The sequence below is a fragment of the Coffea arabica genome, chromosome 5e (genome assembly GCF_036785885.1).
Source record: "Coffea arabica cultivar ET-39 chromosome 5e, Coffea Arabica ET-39 HiFi, whole genome shotgun sequence".
Classification (NCBI taxonomy): Eukaryota; Viridiplantae; Streptophyta; class Magnoliopsida; order Gentianales; family Rubiaceae; genus Coffea; species Coffea arabica.
The window spans coordinates 46,177,241-46,199,343 of NC_092318.1; the positions used below are offsets into that span (position 1 = coordinate 46,177,241).

Here is a 22,103-nt window from a genome sequence, read left to right on the forward strand (position 1 = left end):
ATTATTTTTTGTTGATCGTGTTTGATAATATATTTGTGACTGAAAAGAGTAATTTGAATCTTACATTAAGTGAAATATATAGAATGATATACTATTTTTAACGTCATATGTGATTTAAACTCTAATGATAAATAGCAAATTCTAGTGTTTTCTTTTATATTTGGGCAGGTATTAGATTAATTAAACAATTTAGTAGATGAGGGGTAATGGTGAATCATATTATTTCTCTCTCCCAATATAACTTTTTAATTATTTGTTGGATCTAGATGTCATAAGGTAATAAATCTCAAGAGAGGTTAATGCAATTTTCAAAATATAGAGGGAGACCAGTGAAATAGTCAGAAACCCGAGGGGACGTTTCTCAAATTATCCCGATTTGCTAATTAACCGCCTTAAAAGTTGAAACTCCTCAGATTCCTAAACTTTAATCATTATTAGTCAAACAATATGTGAAAGATCCCAAACCCACTATTTCACTTCTCCAAGATGAGCAAAACAGAACAGAGCAAAGCTGCCAAAATAACTGAACCACCCATGTAATTTCCTCCCAAGGAGGACATTATTGGTGATTTTCCTCAATTGGTTTTGGCATTTAGTCAATGAACCTGTGGGAAATTACCTAAATCCACGCGGGTAAGTAAAAGGAAATTGGTCAACTTTTGTCACACGTTATATGTGGGATCATGAAGTGTATATATGTCAGACGCTGCATTTCTGTATAAATCGTTCAGTTCAGATCCTATTCCTTTTTTGTGCATCTGTTACTGAAACTACTATTGCTTCTGTTGCACATTATCCCAGTTGAATATTCATCAGGGAAAATCAGATTCTTGATTTTCCAGGTACAGTTTGTTGGGTCTCTTGAATTCTTTAACTGTGCCGAAGATTGGATTTTGTTGGTATTTTTGCATGCCTAATAGGTTTATTTCTTTTTTATTTTTGAATATCCAGTTGATCACGAGAAGGACATCAAATTCCCGGGAATAATTCTTGGAATTCTGGGATCCTTTTCTGTGTGTATGTGCTGAAAAAGCCAGCTAATATATGTAGTTCTTGGTCAATTTGCCAGTTTGTTTCTTCTGAGATTTTGCGTTTATGTTGATTGAATAAGACTAGTGCTTCGGTTTTTGGTACTGATCAGAGTTTGAATTTCCTGTTTAGAGATTATAACAATTGTTTAATTTTGTCATTCATATATGCTTTGAACAAAGAAACTTATTCGAAACGGAGGTGGAAATCATGGAGCCTGAATTGCTGAAATCTTGTTCTCGGAAACAACAACGCCAAATGGTGCCGTTTTGTGACATCATGCACAAAATCACTCATCATGTGGACAAGAACAAAAGGCCCTAAGTGAAGATGATCTTGTGACTTGTCTTGCCTGGCATGAGAGTTTTTATGTGCATTTTTTTTTTTCTGATTTTCTCTTTATGTTCACGAGTACTTGAATTTTTGTAGCTGCCTCTTTTGGCCCTTTCTTTTTATTGCTTTGAGCAACATTTTATATTCTTTAATGAGATTTGAATGTTGATGATTCCACTTGAGACATGAGCTGTTCTGTCTGTCACTTTTTCCTTCTTTTTTGATATGGAGATGGTCATAAAAGTTGACTTTGTTTCATTCAGCAGTTTAAAATTCCCCATTAATTTTTTATCTTAGTTAATATGTAACCCTGTTGTTTATTGTTCCACTTATCTTGTTCTATCTCAAATATTCTTCTGTTGGTTGAGATAGCTAATAAGATATTGTTTTCTTCATATGTCGCAGCTATTTGGTGTAACTTCGGGAAAAAAATAAGTGGCTGCTTTGTCTTGAATGATCTTCTAAATTGGAGCTACTGCAGATAGAACTACGATGAATGTAAATTTTGAGCCTCATTCCTTCTTGAAGGAATTCCATATTCCTGCATATATACTTGCACCTGGTTCAGAGGCTGAGAAATTACGAGATGTACCTTCATGCCCAGTGCTCGTATTTATCAACTCCAAAAGTGGGGGTCAACTTGGTGGAGATCTTCTGCTTACTTATCGTTCTCTTCTAAACAACCATCAGGTAATTTGGCACCTTGCAAAATATGCTTGGAGCTGTCAAATAGCCCAATGATCACATTACACTCTTTAAAAAATAGCAAAAATTGGCCTAAGTGAAGGCTGGAATCTGAATGGCTTCAGGTTTTTGACTTGGGAGGGGAGGCTCCTGATGCTGTGTTGCGCAGGCTATATCTCCACCTTGAAACACTCAAACTTAATGGTGATGAATTTGCTCCTGAGATCGAGGAGAGATTGAAAATAATTGTAAGTTGAGTTAAAAGAGAATGTATGAAATTCATCTTCATTCCATGCCTAATTACAGCAGAGAGCAGCTTATCATTCATTTTTAGTTTAATTTGGTTAATATCTCAAATTGGTGTGGCCATACTAGGTGGCAGGTGGTGATGGCACTGCTGGTTGGCTTCTTGGAGTTGTTTCTGACCTTAAATTGTCTAAGCCCCCACCTATTGCTACTGTGCCCTTGGGAACCGGAAACAACCTTCCATTTGCATTTGGTTGGGTAAGAAAGGACCCCTTCTAGTCCCTTGGTTCCTCTTATTGTCATCTTTAATATGAAATTTAATGCATTGATGGGTAAAAATTTATGTGGATGATCTTAACTTGGCCCCTATATATGTGAAACTGTACTTACTTTAACCCTCCATTTTGTGGCAATAAGACAGTTATCTTGCTGTTAATTTGGTGCCTGTTACTGAGACCGCGGTCCTTTCTAATTCCTGTGTTGCTTGTGCTTCCTGTCTTGAAGGGAAAGAAAAATCCAGGGACAGATCAAGACTCTGTGCTTGCATTCTTGGATCAAGTGAGGAAAGCAAAAGAAATGATGATAGACAGGTTTGGTATCAAACATCTATTCTTCTTTGAGTTTGCAAATAAGTACCACGTTCATTGTTTGCGTGATATATCGGTTTCCTGAATCTCTAGTTTTTGATCTGACTGTCTTTGATGAAAATCCAGCTGGCATATACTCATGAGGATGAAAGCTCCAACTGAAGGTAGCTTTGATCCTATTGCCCCCCTAGAGTTGCCACATTCTTTGCATGCATTTCAACGAGTTTCTTCATCAGATGAACTTAACATGGTATGGCAGTCTTCCTTAAAGAGTTTTTACATAATCTACGTGTATTATGAAACAGATACATATTGGCTTTGTCTCACTTATATTAGTTGTATGAATCAGGTTGTTGTCTTCTTTGTATTTTTATTTTTTTTCCCTGCATATCAATCAGGTAGATGATGATGATGACGTGCAACTAAATTAACTAATCGTGCAAGAGAAAAGATCTTAAGTCTACTCAACAATTCCTAAAATATTTCTTCCCAAGAAAAAGGGTATTACTTTTTTTTTTTTGTGGGGAATGGAAACCGGGTTGTTTAGGTTTCAGCTGAAAAATTGGGCTCATGAAGCCCATTTTATACAGATGCATTGTTTTTCCCGTTTTGCATCTCAAGGAATGGAGTATAAGACTTATATCCAGCGCAGTTTTTTATATGCTTAGTTGGAAACCAACTGAAGTTACCTTAGGTACATGAACACCAGATGTATTGAAGGATAAGATACTTAATTGTTCAACCAGGTCGTATGAATGTATGTTGTGATCGATGACCTTGTGGAAAACATTATTTCTCTTTCTTAGGACACACTTTCCGATCTACGAAATCAGCACTTTCCCCTGCTCTTACGCAAATGTTTCAATGTTTCTCAGGAAGGCTACCATACATTCCAGGGAGGATTCTGGAATTACTTCAGCATGGGTAAGTTATGTGGAGGTTTTCCAATATATTCCCTTTTCAATCCACCTTGTTGGTCAGCTCTACTTTGTTCGCTTCAGTTGTTCCAAATAATTAAATAGTAGTGTCTTTGATTGAGGATTGAAATCTGGCCAACTCTCTTCCAGAAAGCATGTCCTACATAACCACAGCTCCAAGAACGAAAAGATATTGTCAGAGCTAATTTGTTTACAAAATCAACTTGTTTATAAAAATCTACTTTTTGCCCTTAGCTGACCAATGTGGATCTAGAAGGGCCTAGTGAAAAAAGTGTGTTTCTTATTTTTCTTCTTCTCTTGGAAGATCTGTCAGTAACTGGTAATTGAGGAGCTTGTTGCGGAAAATATTCTTGTCATTGCAAATCTTTCAGGGAAAAAGCACTGTGTTGCACCAGATAAACATATTAAAGAACTGAAGTCAATTAGTAAAAGCTCATGGTGTTTTGGATTCACCTACAAGAATGCTAATGTGCTTTTTGGTGTAATTGAGTCATGCATAAGAGGTGTTTGCCTTTTGCTTATTATGTTAATTAACATCTCTTTGCCTTTATGCATGCTTCATTCTGATGGACCTTGCTCCTTGATTGTTTCTTGACGCATTCTTTCCCAAACTTCTTTTCTTGATCCCTTCTTTTGGCATCTTTGTGTCATGCCAAGAGTTCGCATGTCACAGAAACCAGAACTATTGAACTTGTTTCCAGATTTTTGAGATTTTGATACTGGAACTTGTTATACCTTCCCCCCATCTAAAGTGTCTGTATAGTATGACAAAATAGATTTTTTCAGGTCAATGAACAGCTCAACAGGAATGCATGCATGCTTACTCAGAACCACTTCTTGTTGGGCAGGGTAGAATGTTTAGGTGGTAAAGTTAAAGTGTAAGTCATCACATTTAGGATATAAATTTTTATCAGAAGATTCGTGCTGGAATAAGATGTTCCCTAAAGATGCTTACTAGGTTTATTGTTTCACAAAAGTATCTGCTTGAATCAGTTAAACCATTCTTTAGTAAGTAATCTCTTGTTTTATTTTGGGACTGCATACATGTCCTGGATAGTTAAAATGTTTAATACCATCATGTAGAGATACTTCAGAATAACACAGTATGCTAATGCAAATTAAAGTCGTGGATGCTAAAAAATTATATCCCCATGGGAAAAGATGATTTTCTTTACTGATTTGAGAATTTATGGGTAGAATTTCTTAAGCAACTGCTGCTTTCTTAAGACTATAATTGATCCTTAGATCTCACATCTACCATGTTTAGGGTGATGAAAGTATATTTTGCTTCCCATTTTATGCCAACTTTTCCTTCCAAATGTGTTAGGGAATTGTTTCAGCCTCATCTGCAAAGATATTTACTAGCCTCGTGTAATTGAGTTTCTTGCTAGCTATTCATCATTTTTCCCCTTCCTATGGTAATTTTTTGATGGGATGAGTTGCATATAAGTTAAATAAATGAACCATATATAGTACATGAGCAAACATAACAAGGGAATAAGTGGTTGGCTGTGGCTGCCTAAAATATCTGAGTCTTCATGTTTCACATTAAGTCAAGCAGCTTTATGTGTTATCTGGTCCAATTCTGATATCTTTACCACATCATACAGGGATGGACGCTCAAGTATCGTATGCATTCCATTCTGAGAGGAAGCTGCACCCTGAAAAGTTCAAAAACCAGCTGGTTAATCAGGTAAAACAAATTCACATGGTAGGAGTACCTTGTCAGATAAAATTTGTATTTGATCTGCATGTCAAATAGCTGATGAATACTATGTCATAATTAGCCTTAGTTATTACGACTAGTACAATGAGTCATTTAAGGTCATGTCGTTGTGGCTAATGGATGGAGAAAGGAACAATGGAGCAATCTTATATAAGCAATGATAAATGGGCATCTAGCTTAGAAGCACCCATACCTTAAACTTCATATTATGCTAAGAAAAAACCACAGAATTAGGCTCTGTAAAGATTTGTTTTTCTGGAATCATCTTCAGTTGAACTGTGATAGTATTTGTCATTATGATGGCTTTTTGTGCAAACAGAAAATGTAATGATCTTAGTTTCTCAGTCATGCTTGGTTGTGAAAGGAGATTCCACTTGTTTTATTATTTTTTTTTAACTCTTAGCATTGTTTTAGCAGTTGAGCAGTCATTGTCCATTCTTCTAGATTTTAGTAGATGAAGATATTTTGCATTGAAACATTAATAACAGGCTTTCGTATTGTCTGAATTAATGTCACAAATATGCATAACTTTGCCATGACTTTGAAGTAAAATAGATTTTTCTGATTGTCTTAGAGTACATATGCAAAACTTGGATGCACACAAGGATGGTTTTTTGCTTCACTCGTTCATCCTTCTTCAAGGTATGCATGTTGTGCTTCTCAGAACTTCCAAATTCTCATTAACTTTCTTGTATAGGTCATGGCATAAGCATTTTTCTCCTCCAATCAGGAAAGGAAATACAATATTTTGGTTGTTGATTTGGCTCTTTTATGCATTCTAACTGGAGTGACTAAAAAAACTGTATATTGGGGATATTAGTTGACAATTTCTTTAGTACAAACTCTTGCTGCTCTAGGATTGTTATAAGCGTATTATCAGTTATTACCTCTTTAAATTAACATGCTTTTGATCATTTCTACTTCTTAACATCCATTTTTAGGGTTTTTGGTTTCTCCAAACTCTACCTGATACAATTCCCAAGAACATTAATTTCTGCATTCTGAAGCTTGCTGCTTTAATACTTTTTACCTCACCACTTCCCATTCCATATCCTTCTTCGCTTTGTGTAATTCTTAAATATTTAACTACTGGAGTTGCAAAACATTTTGTGCACTGATGGGATGCCACATCTTCTAAAAAATGTCCTTGAAGCCATTCTCACAACTTGATTTTGAAACTTTCCTCATATTTTCTTTGCTCCTATTGCTCATATGAAATTTTTTTGTCTGCTTGTTGATTTGGTATGCTTCTCTACTCGTTTTGGTGTTTTCTGATAAGGGCACAATCCCTTCTGATTTTTCCCTCTGTTACAGTCATCAGATTCTTCTGTCACAGTTATCCCTCGTGATGAGGTTCAATAGTTTAGTATACTATTCATACTGATCCTGTGACGATGATTTATTTGTCATGATGATTATTTCAAACTGCAGGAACATAGCTCAACTTGCAAAAGTTAAGATCATGAAAAAACATGGTGACTGGCAAGACCTTACCATCCCTCCCAGGTATTTTCAAACATTCTTTTTGAAGTGAGTAGTGATTCATTTTAATTGAGAAATGAATGAACGAGGGAAAAGGCAGTGATAGTATATGATCAAATTGCAAACCACTAGATACGCTGTCCAAGGAAATTTCCTGAATATTTAAGATTTCTACTAGTGCAACTTTTTAAGGCACTGGAGTTATCTGATGGTTTGGTGCGTCACTATTCTGTCTGGCAAATGATGGTGTCGATACATTCTTCTGGTTTTCCTAAAATTCGTTGGCCCCATAATGGTTGTGCTTTATGGGTAAAAAGATTTGTTTTGGATGATGCAATAAAGTTAAAAAAACAAGAGACCCATACCTAGAGGGGCAGAGTCCCCAAACTGCTAGCTTTAAATCACTGGCGATCTCTATATAGTCCTATTCCATTACTGTAATGTTACATTGGAATGAAAACTTGAAACCACAATGACACTGTATAAATATAAATGATGGTAATTTGATGGAAAGTGGCTCTGAATTGGATATTAACTTAGTTGTACAAACTGCTCACATTCTTGTGTTCTGCTGACAGATTTATCTTGCATGTTGCTAAATTATGTTCTTTTCCAATGATGTTATGTTCTAGTTTCTCCTGAAGTATAATTGGGAGCATATCTAATCATTAGAATCTTTTCTCTTTTAATTCTAAGACCATGCATCCTTAAACTCTATAATTCTGTACTTTCAAGTTACTTTTTTCTTGTTTTCCTTAGAAAAGAGTTGCATCCAAAATTTACCGACTACTTTCTGTTATTTTCTTTCCTCATTTCTTGTAATTTCCCTTTGTTCTGTAATTTTCTAAACATACAGGTATCACAGATCAATTACTTTCTGTTATTTTCATTCTTTATTTCTTGTAATTCCCTTTTTGTTCTGTAATTTTCTAAACAAACAGTATCAGATCAATTGTATGCCTTAATTTGCCGAGTTTCTCTGGTGGACTAAATCCTTGGGGAACACCAAACAAGAACAAACGACGTGATGTGAGTACACAACTTTTTAGCCATGTTCATTTTTTCAAGAAAATTCATAACTGTAATTATTATTTACTTGTATATTGTTCTGTTTCTTTGTCATACCTGCAATTTGACATTCAGAGAGACTTGACTCCTCCTTATGTGGATGATGGATTTATTGAAGTTGTTGGATTTAGAGATGCTTGGCATGGGCTTGTTTTGTTTGCTCCAAATGGACATGGGAGACGTCTTGCACAGGTAAGGAACTTTACTCTCATCCTTCAGGTTTCGTCGATGTTTTTGGTTCTCAGGGGATATAGATAATCATTACATTTTGGAGAAGCTCATTAGTTTGGACCTTTTGTTTGATCATTCTGGTTGTGAAGGAGATCAGACGAGTATAAATTTGTTGTGATGAAGAGGTAGAGTGGTTTCATTTTCTCTGTAACAAACTTGTGAGCCAATGTTTGACAAATCAAGTGTTCACTTTAGTTGGTTAACAAGCATATGAATGCGAAGATATGAAAGAAAAAAGGATTCATGATTTCATGTCTGTAGAGTCCAGCTAGCCTTAGACTGTTAATACTGTGTTCAGTGTATGTATATATAGTTGAACAGAGATTGTAATTGTGGACCGACCATCACCTAAGATAAACTTCAGGAAATCAGAGCAAAATTAGTCTAATAAGGTCTGCTGTGACGTCCCTTCATCCCATCATGCCATGCTCATGTTTAAAGTGATCTGTGGGATTAGCCAGAATGTCTGCATGTTGTTATCTCTGCTTATTTGCCTTGTAGATGGTATAACCTACTATCCATTCATATTTATCGAACTTGAAATCCATCTCCTTATGATAGGTGAACCATAAAAACTGCAGTTATTGCCTTGTCTAAGTTTCCTGAATAATCGTATGAAACTTCAACTGAAACCAAAGAATATGCTCACAAGGATTACTGCAAATTGTTCCTTATCTAGCATTGAAATTCTACAAATGAAATGCAATGACTTGTCTGTATAGCGGCTGCAGCAGTTTGGCATATGCTGCAGTAACTAGTAAGTCCTTCGATAAAGTCATATATATATATATATATTTGGGGATGAAAACATCAGTCGTGTGAGAAGGCCTGAAAAATGGAGTTATTATTCTAAGGGAAGATGAAAATGAGTAGTAAAATCACCATGAGGCAGGCTTGATCAGGTTACTAAGATGATTTGAAAGTAGTAAGATTTATTTAAACAGAGTCAAATTGGCAAGGAAGTTGGTGTCGCGCAAAGGATATTTTTGGACACAAATTTTCATGTTAAGGTTAAAAAAAGTCACCAGCATTACCTACTATGTTTTCCATGGGTGGTGAATTGTTTGGAGCTGGGATAAAACGTTCTATAACAACAGTGGTGGGGTTTATGATTATTTTTTTTTTATATCATTGAAATATATGGTGTCAGCAAGGAACCTTGTTGACAGATAAGGTTCTTGTTCCCATTGATAGGCCCACCGAATCAAATTTGAGTTTCATAAGGGTGCAGCAGAACATACGTTCATGAGGATTGATGGGGAACCTTGGAAGCAACCTCTCCCTGTGGACGATGACAGAGTTGTCGTAGAGATATCTAATCTTCGCCAGGTCAAGATATTAGCTACCCACGACTGCCGATCTAGAAGCGTCCATGACCCCTCAAGTCCCACTACTCCACACGGTCAAGATGATGGAGAGAGAGATAGTGATGAAGAAGAGTCTGTTGGGGAAGAATGGAGGAAGTTTGGTGCTGCAGACACATTTAAAATCCCAGACGAGGTTGACATCTCTCATCTTAGTTAATTGGCTGTAAATGATTATTTTTCCATGCATTTAGTGCCATATGTTTACTGGGGTTGAAATTATCAACCCGCAAAATATTTAGAACTTGCAGCAGTGACTGATTAAGCTTTTTAGTTTACACAGGTTAACTTTCAGTTGCATATATAGCGAGAGAATATTGGAGTCATATTAATAGTATTGTGGAAGGTATTGCTAAACTTCCATAGTTTGTTTCTTAATATTTTCAAGAAGTACGGCTGTGCAAATATTTAGTCACTTGATATCTTGCATGCGGGGCATTTGTTTTCTGCTGTTTGTACATCGTACGTCCAGTTAATTTTGTATTATTCTCTTTGGTAAATAAGTAATCAAGTGTCGAGAAGACTTTGGTCTAGTAAGGTCGGTCAAGGTCTTAAGAATTAGAAGTCCTCGGTTCTAATACCCTCGCTTTCCTCCACCACCCCCCCCACCCCCACCCCAACCTTCTTAAATCTCACCCCACCTGCTGAAAAATGTTTCTTTAAAAAAAAAAAAAAAGTAATCAAGTATTTTCTGTGATTTATTTATTTCGTTGAAAATCCTAATGGTGAGCTGAAAGCCCTCTGGATTCTTGATCCGACATGGTTAATGAATTTGACCTCGTGATGGAGATGAAACGATTTAGCTTTGGTAACTCTGAATGGTAGCGCCAAAGTGCAAGGCTGCCAATTATAGGTTTGGTGATTGTTTATCCTACTTTGGCAGTCTTGGACTTTACGCTGACAGTGTTCAGAAGCAAAACTTTTATAATCCGTACACAAACTATTCAGTGATAAGGCCTCTTTTTAAGTGTCATATAAGTTTCATATCCCCAATCATGCAAGCAGGTTTGTTGCGAAGCAAAGCTGCCTCAGCTGATGGTTTTTTTTTTTTTTTTTTATTTTCTAATGTTCTTTTTCTCCTTTTGGTGGTAAAGATGAAGGTGCAGAAAGCCCGGCGGTCTGAGATTGCTGAGAGCCTAGGACCTGTTTCAGTACCTAAAGAAAATGTTCAGGTATACCCGATCGATCAATAAATTTATCCACAAGACCATGTGGATCATGCTCAGTTACATTAAGTCCTTTTGCTTTACATATGAGCTTCATATGAGCCAGATGATCTACCAGTGCATATGGGGATTAAGCTTACCTAAATATTTCTCAAGTGACTAGATATCAAATATTCAAACACTCCCAGGAGAAAAGTGGGGAAACAAAACACACGTTGTATCAGGGTTGTGCACTACCTCAATTCACCTGTCCCACTTCTCAACACTAAAAGGTTAAAATCCACTTTCTCTCACCGTAATATCTTTACCAGGATCCATAATAGTCGTAAAAGTTAGAACTGCAAAATTGTAGATATATAAATATTCCAACAAGAAACCGTGTCCAGGGTTGTCCGATATCTTCTGGAATATTTAATAGTGTACAATGAAAAGGGATTCAAGAAACCTGAGGGAGCCAACAGAGAGAGATAAGCAGAACGGTAACATGAACCAGAATGCTAAATTTCTAGGCCTCTTAGAAGTATGAACAGCAACTTACATCCTTGAAAAACATGGTTACAAAGTGTTACAGAGAAATACAGCATGAAGTGTTAACCTCGATCACTGTAACAACATTGACAGTAAAATCAACAAACAAGCTTAAATTACAAGCCTGCATATTGGCTTTCTACCAAACATTTTTTAACAGCTTCACTAGCCTTCTGAGATTCAGCCCTCTCTTCTCTTTTCTTTTTCTCCCTGGAATGTGAGAGACACACATATGTGATAGTAAGAATGATGATGATGTTAATGGCGCTAATAGCAATTATAGTAATTAGACTATCTAAGAAAGACTTTCATTAGGCTTCGAATGTCAAGTCAGGTAGCGGGCAGGAAAATATGTTCTGAAAAAGATTGACGTACATAAGGTAAGGGTATGAAAAAGGAAAAGACGGTAGAGATGGGGAGGGAGGTCAGAGGCAACTTAGTACACAGTTACAGGGTCCTTTTGGAGATATTTCCATCACTCATTTTTGACGTCGTCTACATGCAATGAAAACCTAAGATAAGAAACAAGTACAATAAATTGAACTTGTGAAGGATCTAACCTGTCCACATACTCCTTCAAGAGTTCTTTTGCTTGAACAAGCTTAGAGAGCAAATTGCGGTAAACATCAAGATCCCGATCCACACTTTTCTTGTTTACGTTCAATGCAGCACAGAGCTGTCAAACCAACAGTGACGTGTCATGAATTATGTAAACCTTTGCGTGTTTTTCAAAAAGTTAATGCAACTTGTGCGTATAGAGGATATTTGACTAGGAAAATGACTGATATTTTGAGTTCAAGTTTAATTTATCAAGACTGATACAAAGTAAACGTAGGCTGATTGATTCCTTCTTCTTCGTAAATGGGAGCTGTAAGGGGGTTTTCTGTCGTTACAGTGCTAAAACTTGAATATATTATGGTGAAAAACTAAGATCAGTTTTGTAGGGGTTTTGTTACCTTATAAAGGCACCTGCTATACTTTAGACCCAAATTCCTATCTCTTCTTGTTAGGATCGATCGATAAGTTAAATATATAAAATAGATTTGATGGTCTATTCTAATTGATGTGATCCACAGATAGACATAGCAAAGACCATAAAATAGCAACCTACTGAAGGAAATCAACAGTTTAAATCAGTAAAACAAATTAAAGAAAAACCATGGACAGTCTCACAAGGATAAATTTTGTAATAACTGCAATCTCTTGATTTTATGGCCCCTTCCTTCCATTCCAACACTTCATATGAACATATGAGCAGTAGATGCAGAGTGAAGCATGGTACTCATTATTAGATAAAAATGTATTGAAGTCATTTTTTGCCTTACAGGTGAAGGTGAATGATTCTTCTTCTGATAAGCGATCAAGATTACAAAGGCTACGACGATTCTTTAGTTGTTACAAAAACAAATAGAAGACATGAAAATCCACTTGAAATAAGGATCTACTCCAATATAATATACACAGAGGAGCAGAATATCATCCTAGGCGCCAACCTGGCCAGCTGGCATGATTCTGGTAGACACGTCCACAGCAAAACTTGATTTGGCTAACATCCTAAAAAACTGGAATTAATATCTTAAAATCTACATTGTTATTTGGGTATACACTAGCTAATATTTGGAGAATTTTCTTGTTCCATGTGCTACAGCTTAATCTAAATAGAGCACAAGTGTAATGTCCTTGGAGAGCATGTGCTCTCTCTCTCTCTGGGTGTGTGTGTTGTATGTGGTTTCATTAGTATTACATCTTGTTTTTGCAATAACAAGAGCCATTATTCTAAATTGTAACCCTCTTGATTTACTTTGGTGATGTGAATAGAACTTGACGGTGCTTCTGATATGGTTAAAAATTCCACAAACCATTTCCACCAAGATAATCCACGCAATCCCTATTGCTTAGATATGTCTAATTGATCAGTGACGAAGTCATAGTTTATGCCAGCCTTTCTTGTACTCTACAATTCCAAGCATACACCAGATCCAACTATCATTTATTTCTGATATTATTTATTTACCTCCCAGTAACTTGGTTATGACAAACTTTACATAGGTTTGATTGTTGAAAACAAGCAACATTGTTTCTAAGAATTAGTGGTTTCTCCTCCTTTTACCATTGTCAATCATCAAACTGATCCTTAGACCATATAAGAAAGTTTACCAAAAAAACAAAATCATCTTTGCACCAATAAACAAATTCTATAACTTTCTTCACACAAATTGGTGCTGCTAGAATAGTTCTTAGTATTTTTAAAGAACATGAGAAATCAAAATTTGCCCAAAGGAATATGTACTCACAAATCTGTACATCCTTATAGAAGTATTAGCTCAAACAGAAGGATGAAAGTAAATGAAGGAGAGATGCAGCGATAGATTTCGGTGTAATATTTGTTCTTATAAGATTATTATTCTAATTAGAGGCAAAAATGAATAATATGATATGAGGTGGAAGTGACTATCCCAGGAACAATTTATCACTATCTATTCTGCATGACCAGTTTTGATTAACATTGTATTGAATTAAATAATTTCCACAGATTGCACAGCCTGAAAAGGAAACGGAAAGGACCTCCATTTTATATTATGATGATTCAGGCCATAAGAATTGGCGCCTATGGGAAGATGTTGAGCGATTCTTATGTAAACTCAAGAATGCAATTTTATTGTATTAAATTTCTCTTTTGACATTCAATCATCCCTTCTTGTATGGATTTCCGAAGAACAACATGAGAAATTTTTAGATAGATGCCTTGGGCACAGCTCCTTTACACTGTGTTATAACTACTATTACACCTCCTCTTCAGCCAACTGCAGACTTTTTTCATCTGTAAATCACTGAGAGCTGTTTACTATCGTTCCCTAAACTATTTGTCAAACCATACACAAGGTGCTAACTAGCATACTTCACTACCGGATTGTCAATCTTCATATGTATCCTATGACCAATCAAATAATCATTTGTCAACTGTAATAAAAGCTACAGCTTTACTGCAAGAACGTGTGTGCTCCATTCTAGGCCAAACAGACCAATAAAGCAACCTTGGATGGCGGTTTTCTTGATCAAATAGTCCACAGATTCCAGAAGATTTATATAATGCTCATTAGGAGCTAACTCATCCTACTCAAGTCAAAGTCCATGAACTAGACTGTGCATCTATAAAAATGACTTTCACAAAGAGCAATAAACAGTCTAGAAATGCGTTCAACAGAATAGGTCCTAATAAACGATCAGATTCATCTTTCTGAATGTAACTTGAAATAAGTGTGTCATCATAGATTCAACATTACAAAATAACTGGAGGAGAATTAGCAAACTGCAAATTAAGTTGAAGGTGAAAAGAATCATAAGATGTGCATCGATTGTAAAATGTACCTTCTCCAATATGGCAGGTTCTGTGGCATTTGCTAACTCAAGAAGGCGGAAGAGACCAATAGCAAAAAATCTACTGTAACTGAAACCTTCCTTGCTTCCTGCTCTTTCTGCAATGTCCTTTAGAATGCTTTCAACTTCTCCTTTCCTGGATGAAAAATCAACTAATGTACCAGCATTTTGAGTGCGGGCCCACTCTTCCAATTTTTGTGCATCGGATCTGCAGTATGGTGTTTCAAATAGGAGTTTAAGCCAGAGAATGATCAAGAGTTGAACAAATTGGCAATTTTCACTAAAAATTAGTTAGAAGACTTGTACTAGTCAAATGTTATATCATTAGTCCGAAAAGGAATTTGGAAAGAATCAGTACATTCTTCTTGATCAGCCAATACAACAGAACAGCACATAACTCATAAACAATACCAACAGCTTCGTCTTGGAGATACTATCTTATCTTTATATATTAGCCATGCCAGATTAAATAATTATGCAGTACATACGTCCTTAAGAAACCAAGCACATTATTATGGGCTTAGTTTCTGAAGTAGAACACCACCGTTTTCAATGTAGCTTTCCCTTATCGTATATATAGCACATCTAGATTAAATGAAAGAATCAAATCAAAGTGAAACTACACAGAGTCTCATGTACAGACACTTGCCTATATTTTTCAGGTTCCTCCTTTAAAGCCTTTATGTAAGCCTGGAAAATTGCTTCACGATCCTCATCGCTAGGGTAGCCTTCCATTAATCGATCATACACAGTTACGAAACCCAGAGCAAAGACAGCATCATACTTATATGTCCTTTTGTACCTCATTAGGTGCTGTTGGACAAGCAACTCCTGCAATACAGTGCCGTAGATACTAGGAATTGGCCGCTTATAAGCCTTTAGGAAATTCAATTTTGTCTCAGACACGGTTGGCACATCTGAAACAATCCAACAAACACTACAAACTAAATTGACTAGATAACAAACAAAAAGAAAATATCGTTGCTAACAATTATATTAGCTTAAAAAACTGAAACTTCAATCTGAAAGGTAGGGAAAGAAGAACCTGGGAAGGGGAAGGGGAATGGAGACCATGAGAATAGGACGTTGGTTCAAGATGAGGGACAAAGACTTCTAACCACTTTGCTGTATCTGATTCTCAAATAATTTATCATTATCAACAGATCATGACCACAAAATATGCCATTGTGGCTAAATTTCATGAAATTCGGAAGAGTAGAATCTTGATTAACGGTCCTAGAAAATTACTAACACACCACAAAAAAAAAAAGAAATACTTGGTCCTGATGAATAAAAACAGTAACTCGACCAAAATCAAAATATTCCAACAAATTCAGCATATTAACTTGTACCCAAATGCAGGAACTAAATCATCCCAACTTGAGCTTGTTCGTCAACATATTGATTTTTTTAAAAAAAATATTATAATCCAAGTGGCAATCAAACGAAAAGCTAAAACAGTGTATTTCTACTAATTCCACCATTTCCTAAAAAAAAAATAATAAAAAGATTACAACCAAAAAAACCAACTTAAGAAAAGTAATCATCAAAAACTCGTATGATTACATAAACCCAATTATTAAAAAAAATACAAAAATTAAAGCTTGATAATCCATTTCCATTACAACCCTCCTACATTTCCAAATAGACATAAACAAATGAAATATCAATTTGAAAAAAGAAAATCAATCAAATTGAACTAACCCGTGGCAGTAGACATGCAATGGACTGCAAAGCACCGGGACTTTTCACTGTTGCTGTAACTAATATTAACAGAATCCAAGCCATAGAAGAAGCTTAAACGCAACTTAAAAGCTTCAAAATTGGAGGACAAATTCCGAGCAGAAATTTTCTTAAAACTATCGAAAGATTGCTTTTTTATTCCTGAAAACGTTGAGACTGAGCTCACAGCCGCCATTTTTCCCCCCAAAAGTATTTCTACAACAAAGTTCAGATATACTATATTTTTATGTACTACAAAGTAGTATAAATCGTATAAAAATAGGCTTTCTCTTTCTTTCTTTTTTTTTTTTTTTTTTTTGGTTCAGTGGAAAAGGCGAAGTCCCATTGTAGAGGGAAGAAGAAAGGGAGGATAACGAAGCTTGGAGGGGAAAGGTAGAATTGGATTGGATGGTGGTTTTATCCCTTTTTTTTTTCTTTAATTTTTTCCCTTTTTCTGTTGGGGTTTTCCCTTTCTATTTTTATTTTCTTTCCATTTTTTAAAATTTTTTCTTGGGTACTGAATTTTCTTGTTGGGAGAAGCAAACAAATGCACCAGTGAAAATACGACACGTGGACGGCACGGTGAGGCTGACCTCTGGTTCAGATTTTTCTTTCATTCTTTATTCTTTTGCTATTTTTCCGGCCACAATTTTTTCCCGGCAAATTATCCATTTGACCCTTGAACTTTTAGTTTAGGTAAAATTAAACCCCTTAACTATTTGTAGTCAATTTTTAGCCCTCAAACTTGATAAATTGGGCACCCATGACCATTTTGGCCAGTTTATCCAGTTTTACAATCGGAAAGTCAAATCACACGAATGGCAGTATGCTTTCAAGAAGAGCATTTTTGTCTGCATATTCTAAACAAAAAGGAAACAATTGCTACCGAAATTCTTATTGTCCTTGTAGTTGGAAGCCTCGTCGCTTCCCAGCAGCACCAATTGCTACGCCTGGAACACGGCGCGCAAGGAGCTAGTGTTCTTGTTAGGCTGGTAGAAGGGATCTAGTTTCGCGTTCTTAAGCCTCTGGCCTTGGTAGAATGCACTGGCCTCGATCCTATCGTAGTAAATCCCGATCCTCTTGTTGAGGTTCCGGACGGTCATGTTGAAGGCCAGGTCATAATAGAGGTTTGTTGATGTTGGACAGGTCGAACTGAGTCAACTCGACGTCGGTGGCGTAAAACTTTTACCTTGTTGGCGCGGAAGATCAACCACAGAACCAAAACGATTATGCCCAACACGACGACGATGGTGCAAAGGATTTGGAAGATGTAGCTGAGGATGCAGTTGTAGAGGTAGCCGCACCAACAGCTGAAGGGGTTGCAACTATTGCCGCCGCCACAGCGTCCTGGGCGATGGTAATGCTTTGGTGGTGGAATGGATAGGCCATAATAGGCTCCGTTCAATTGTGGCTTAGGCATGGTCTGCCGATTCAGACTATTTAGAGAGACGAAGAGAGAGAGAGAGAGAGAAAGAGAGAGTGTGTGAGAGAGAGAGAGAGAGAAGAAAAAACAATTTTGGGAAGATGTAAAAAGCGATAAAAAGGTTGGAGTTTATGGATGAAAATAAAATATCGTAGGATAGAAGGAGAAAATTGTGTTCCCTTTTTGCTTAGAAGATGCGGATAAAAATGCCCTTCTTGAAAACATGCTGCCATTCGTATAATTTGGCTTTCCGATTGTAAAATCGGATAAACTGGCCAAAAGGGTCACGGGTGCCCAATTTATCAAGTTTGAGGGCTAAAAGTTGACTACAAATAGTTAAGGGGCTTAATTTTATATAAACTAAAAGTTTAAGGATCAAATGAATAATTTACCTTTTTTTAAGACTTTTTAGTTTTTTACCCTGTATTTAGGGCTGTTAATCGAACCGGGCAGCTCGCGAGCCGAGCTCGACCCGGCTCGATAAGAGCTCGGCTCGGCTCGTTTAGAGAGACAAACGATCCGAGCTCGAGCTCTACTTAGTACTCGTTTAATACACGAGCCGAACTATGCTCGGCTCGTTTATGCTCGTTAGGCTCGAAGGGTAGGGGCATTTTTGTCATTTCAATATATATGGGGTATTTTAACCAAAGTCATCTCCAGTCTCCGTCTGTAGCCCTAATTTTTTTTCCTCTTTTGGTCTTACATTTTCCCCTCCCACAGCCGTAACCCTTCAGCCGCACCCCGCAGTCGCACTCCGCAACCTCCATTCTCACGCCGCACTCCGCAACCTCCATTCTCACGCCGCACCCAGCAGCCTCCATTCTCACCCCGCACCCCACAGCCTCCGTTCGTTTGTTTTTTTTTGCAATGAATCTCTCTCTGAAGTTGGCGCGATTTGTTTTTGCAGAATATGCTTACACGCTGCAAGTCGATGAGAAGAGTGATATTTATAGCTACGGCGTGGTGTTATTGGAAATCTTGACCGGGAAAAGATCTGTGGATGCAGAATTTGGGGATGGCAATAGTATAGTAGATTGGGTGAGGTCTAAGATTAAGAGTAAAAATGGTTTTCTTGATATTCTGGACAAAAATGCTGCTGCGTCGTGTGCCTCCGTGAGGGAGGAAATGATGCTAGTGCTAAGAATTGCATTGATCTGCACCAGTCGAAATCCGGCTGACCGTCCAACTATGAGGGATGTAGTATCAATGCTGCAAGAGGCCAAGCCGAAGAGGAAACTGCCCGGAGGCGGCGAAGAAAATGGCACCGCTTGCGATGCTGTTCCTTTGGTACAAAAGCTGGCATCTATAATTGAATGTTAATAGGATTGGGTTTTTTATTTTTTTTTTTGGGGTTTTTTTCTTCACTTTTCAAATTTTGATTGTGGGGATTGATATAGGAATTTTTTTTCCCTCTTATTTCCACTTCCAAGTGTTCTGATTCTATCACTTGCCGTGACTAGGCTTGTTAAATGGTTCTTAATATATGCGTGCAAATTTCATAAGCATCGTACCCTTGACGAGGGATGGATTGAGTTTTTTGCGAGCTCGAGCTCGAGTTTCGAGCTCATCGAGCTCGGCTCGATTTTAAACTCGAGTTCGAGCTCGAGCTCGAGTTTTCTACTAATATATCGAGTCGATCTCGAACGCCTTGTAAAGCTCGAATTACTAATCGAGCGAGCTCGAGCTAGCTCGATTAGAGGTTCGAGTCGAGCTCGATTGTCCTATGCTCGAGCTCGACTCGGCTCGTTTAACAGCTCTACCTGTATTATTGCTTTCCTGCCTCTTTGGGGGTAGGGTATTACTTTCCTTTCTTCTGGTCAATTTGATGGTTCAGTTTTGTGTTGGTTGCCTGTCAACTCCAGTTGAGTCTAACTCATGTGAAAAGAAACTTTATTGAAGCATTTTCTTTTTTGGCTTTTTTGTTTTAATGAAAGTTAAATTACGTGTTACTTTATACTTCCCATTGAAAATGTTCTACTTTCCTTTCTTGATTATTTCAAAATATTTGTCATGTTAGATATTTCTAATTACTTTATATTCTGAAATTTCCCTTACACTCTTCATTAATGATGTATAAAGACAAATGTGATGGAATTGCTTTTTACTTCTTACTTTGACCAACACATGATTAAGGATAAAAGTGAAATAAAAGGAAAAACTTTTTGGTGAAATGTATTGTGCATAAAAAGCGCATATCTCCAAACATGACTAAATATGTGGGACTAAGGGAATAATACATTAAAACTCTATTACTCTAACGGAGTTACAGTCAAAATTAAGTTACATCACATTATGCTATTGGTAATCTTGTTTCAATTCTTATAAGATGATTTACATATTGCTAGTACCTGAGTCTATAAAAGTATTTTTGTACTACCATGACCGAAAATCAATCGTGGACTATTAAATTCATTATCCGTAATTTATAAGGACTAATCTTTATATACTTTCACATATTGACAGTGTGCATAATTTAGAAGGACTAATCTTTATTTACTTTCACATATTGATAGAGTGCATTTGATAAAACTGAAATCTGAAAATTGAAATATGAAATCTGAAAGCTAAATCCATTAAGTTGTTGAATTGTTAAGTATTAAATCTAATACATTTGAGTGTATATCACATTTAGTGATAAGTGAATAGTTTATCACTTAATTTTGGAAGTAAGTTTTCCCTATAAAATTCAGTTTCACTTAATTAATTTAGATGCTCAATTTTTGAGTTATTACTTAATTTTGGAAGTAAGTTTTGTCTAGAAAATTCAGTGTCACTTAATTAATTCAGATGTTCAATTTTTGATTACTAAACAGGTCTAAACATATTAAGATTTGAATCTATTAAGTTAAAATGCTGAATTGAGTTATCAAACAGGTCTAAATCTAAATGCATGATATAAAATTTTAATTTGAGTGTGAACTCTAAGCATTCAAACTCATTAATGCATACACTATCAATAAAAGAAAGATTAATCTGATTTATAAATACAAATATAACTCAATTTTCATGAATTTTATAATTTTTCAGTACATCAAAGAGTAATTGAAGATTAAGTGCTGCAAATAACATACATGAGAGTAGTCTTTGATGAAGGAATGATTAAACATAGTATAGAAGATAGTATATAGAAAATGAAGGTCAATCCGTTAGAGCTGTGCAACTTATCAGGTATCTTCTTTTCTTTTTTCTTTTTTTTTTCCTGAGACGACAACTGTACCGAATCTATCTTACACTAACGGGGAGAGGACAGACCTAAGGACGCTCAGGGATAATCCGGAGGGGACTGAGTCAGCACCGGACTAGACAGGTGCACAGCACACCCGCCTGGATTTTTTTGAAACAAACCACTTAAATGTGACATTTTGGATGGGAGGCAAGGTTTAACCAAGTCTTAATGGCTAGGTGGTGGCCATCAACCCAAAGGCTGGTGGTTAACTTACCAGGCATCTTCGTTGCCATATATTTGTGAAAATCTCGAATACCAGTACCTAACTTCCTTTTTTTTTTTTTGGCGGTATGAAACAATTAGTGTTAATTTGTCAATAAAACCAATTATTTATACAGTTAGCAAATGTCCCTGGTCTAATTCTTGGACAAAACTACCATGCTACAGCTCTGTTTAGAATTGTGTTTTGCCAAAGCTATCCACCTGCCCCAAAATTGAGCTTGATAGTAAGCCAGTCATCTAATATATAAAAGTACTAATTACGTCTGTTGAAAAAAAAAAAGAAAAAAAAAGTAAGCCAGTCATCTCGAAAACGATTATATTGAAAATCAGTCTCGTTTACAGTATTAAAAACAGCCTGGCCCCTTAAGAATCTTTTCTACAAACGAACTAAATCGTAGCAGATTTAGACAAAGTAATTACATTGTGAGTTGGTTCTCCATACCCCTATTTGGGTGTTTAAGTTGGCAAATCTGGCTACGGGTTTGGCAATGAAAGCAGCTTTATAACTACATTCCGCGAGCCAACCGAGTAGAATCAAGTAGAGCTTGACACCTTTTACTAGGTTCGAACTCGAATCTGTACTAGTTCGAGCTCTAGATCGAGCTCTCAACATATAAAATTCAAGCTCGAAAATCAATTCGAATCTAGTTAAACTCGAGTTCAAATAAACCACTGGGCAATGGCTCAGTGGCCATCAGGAAGGGACTTAAGTCCCTCTTTGGGCTGTAGGTGAGGAAACCTCACCTGCAG

At 36.5% G+C, this 22,103-nt stretch overlaps 2 protein-coding genes and 1 pseudogene across 7 annotated transcripts; 1 reads left to right on the forward strand and 2 right to left on the reverse strand.

Annotated features, from left to right (window-relative positions):
• Window positions 1–428: 428 nt before the first annotated feature.
• Window positions 429–13,163, forward strand: LOC140003920 (diacylglycerol kinase 5-like). Of its 6 annotated transcripts, XR_011814333.1 has the most exons (16): window positions 429–633; window positions 1,768–2,052; window positions 2,172–2,294; window positions 2,422–2,550; window positions 2,797–2,882; window positions 3,006–3,129; window positions 3,755–3,803; window positions 5,428–5,510; window positions 6,118–6,185; window positions 6,975–7,049; window positions 7,967–8,054; window positions 8,169–8,285; window positions 9,519–9,824; window positions 9,972–10,034; window positions 10,783–10,860; window positions 12,710–12,805. XR_011814333.1 is itself a non-coding variant. In XM_072048784.1 (15 exons), exons 2-15 carry the CDS (start codon window positions 1,855–1,857, stop codon window positions 12,791–12,793), a joined length of 1,608 nt encoding a protein of 535 aa, XP_071904885.1. In that variant the 5' UTR covers window positions 429–633; window positions 1,768–1,854; the 3' UTR covers window positions 12,794–13,163. The 6 variants fall into 6 exon arrangements, 5 of the variants coding, with proteins under 5 accessions (XP_071904885.1, XP_071904887.1, XP_071904888.1 ...); XM_072048784.1 differs by lacking the exon at window positions 9,972–10,034 and having other exon boundaries at window positions 12,710–13,163; XM_072048786.1 differs by lacking the exon at window positions 9,972–10,034 and having other exon boundaries at window positions 11,043–12,746.
• On the reverse strand, window positions 11,323–16,925 carry LOC113688101 (protein THYLAKOID FORMATION1, chloroplastic). Its single transcript, XM_027205765.2, has 5 exons — window positions 16,465–16,925; window positions 15,410–15,677; window positions 14,752–14,968; window positions 11,943–12,058; window positions 11,323–11,592 (listed from the first exon to the last, which is right to left on the reverse strand). Exons 1-5 carry the CDS (start codon window positions 16,676–16,678, stop codon window positions 11,499–11,501), a joined length of 909 nt encoding a protein of 302 aa, XP_027061566.2. The 5' UTR covers window positions 16,679–16,925; the 3' UTR covers window positions 11,323–11,498.
• A 417-nt stretch (window positions 16,926–17,342) lies between these two features.
• Window positions 17,343–17,902, reverse strand: LOC113687543 (NDR1/HIN1-like protein 3; annotated as a pseudogene).
• Between the last annotated feature and the right edge of the window lie 4,201 nt (window positions 17,903–22,103).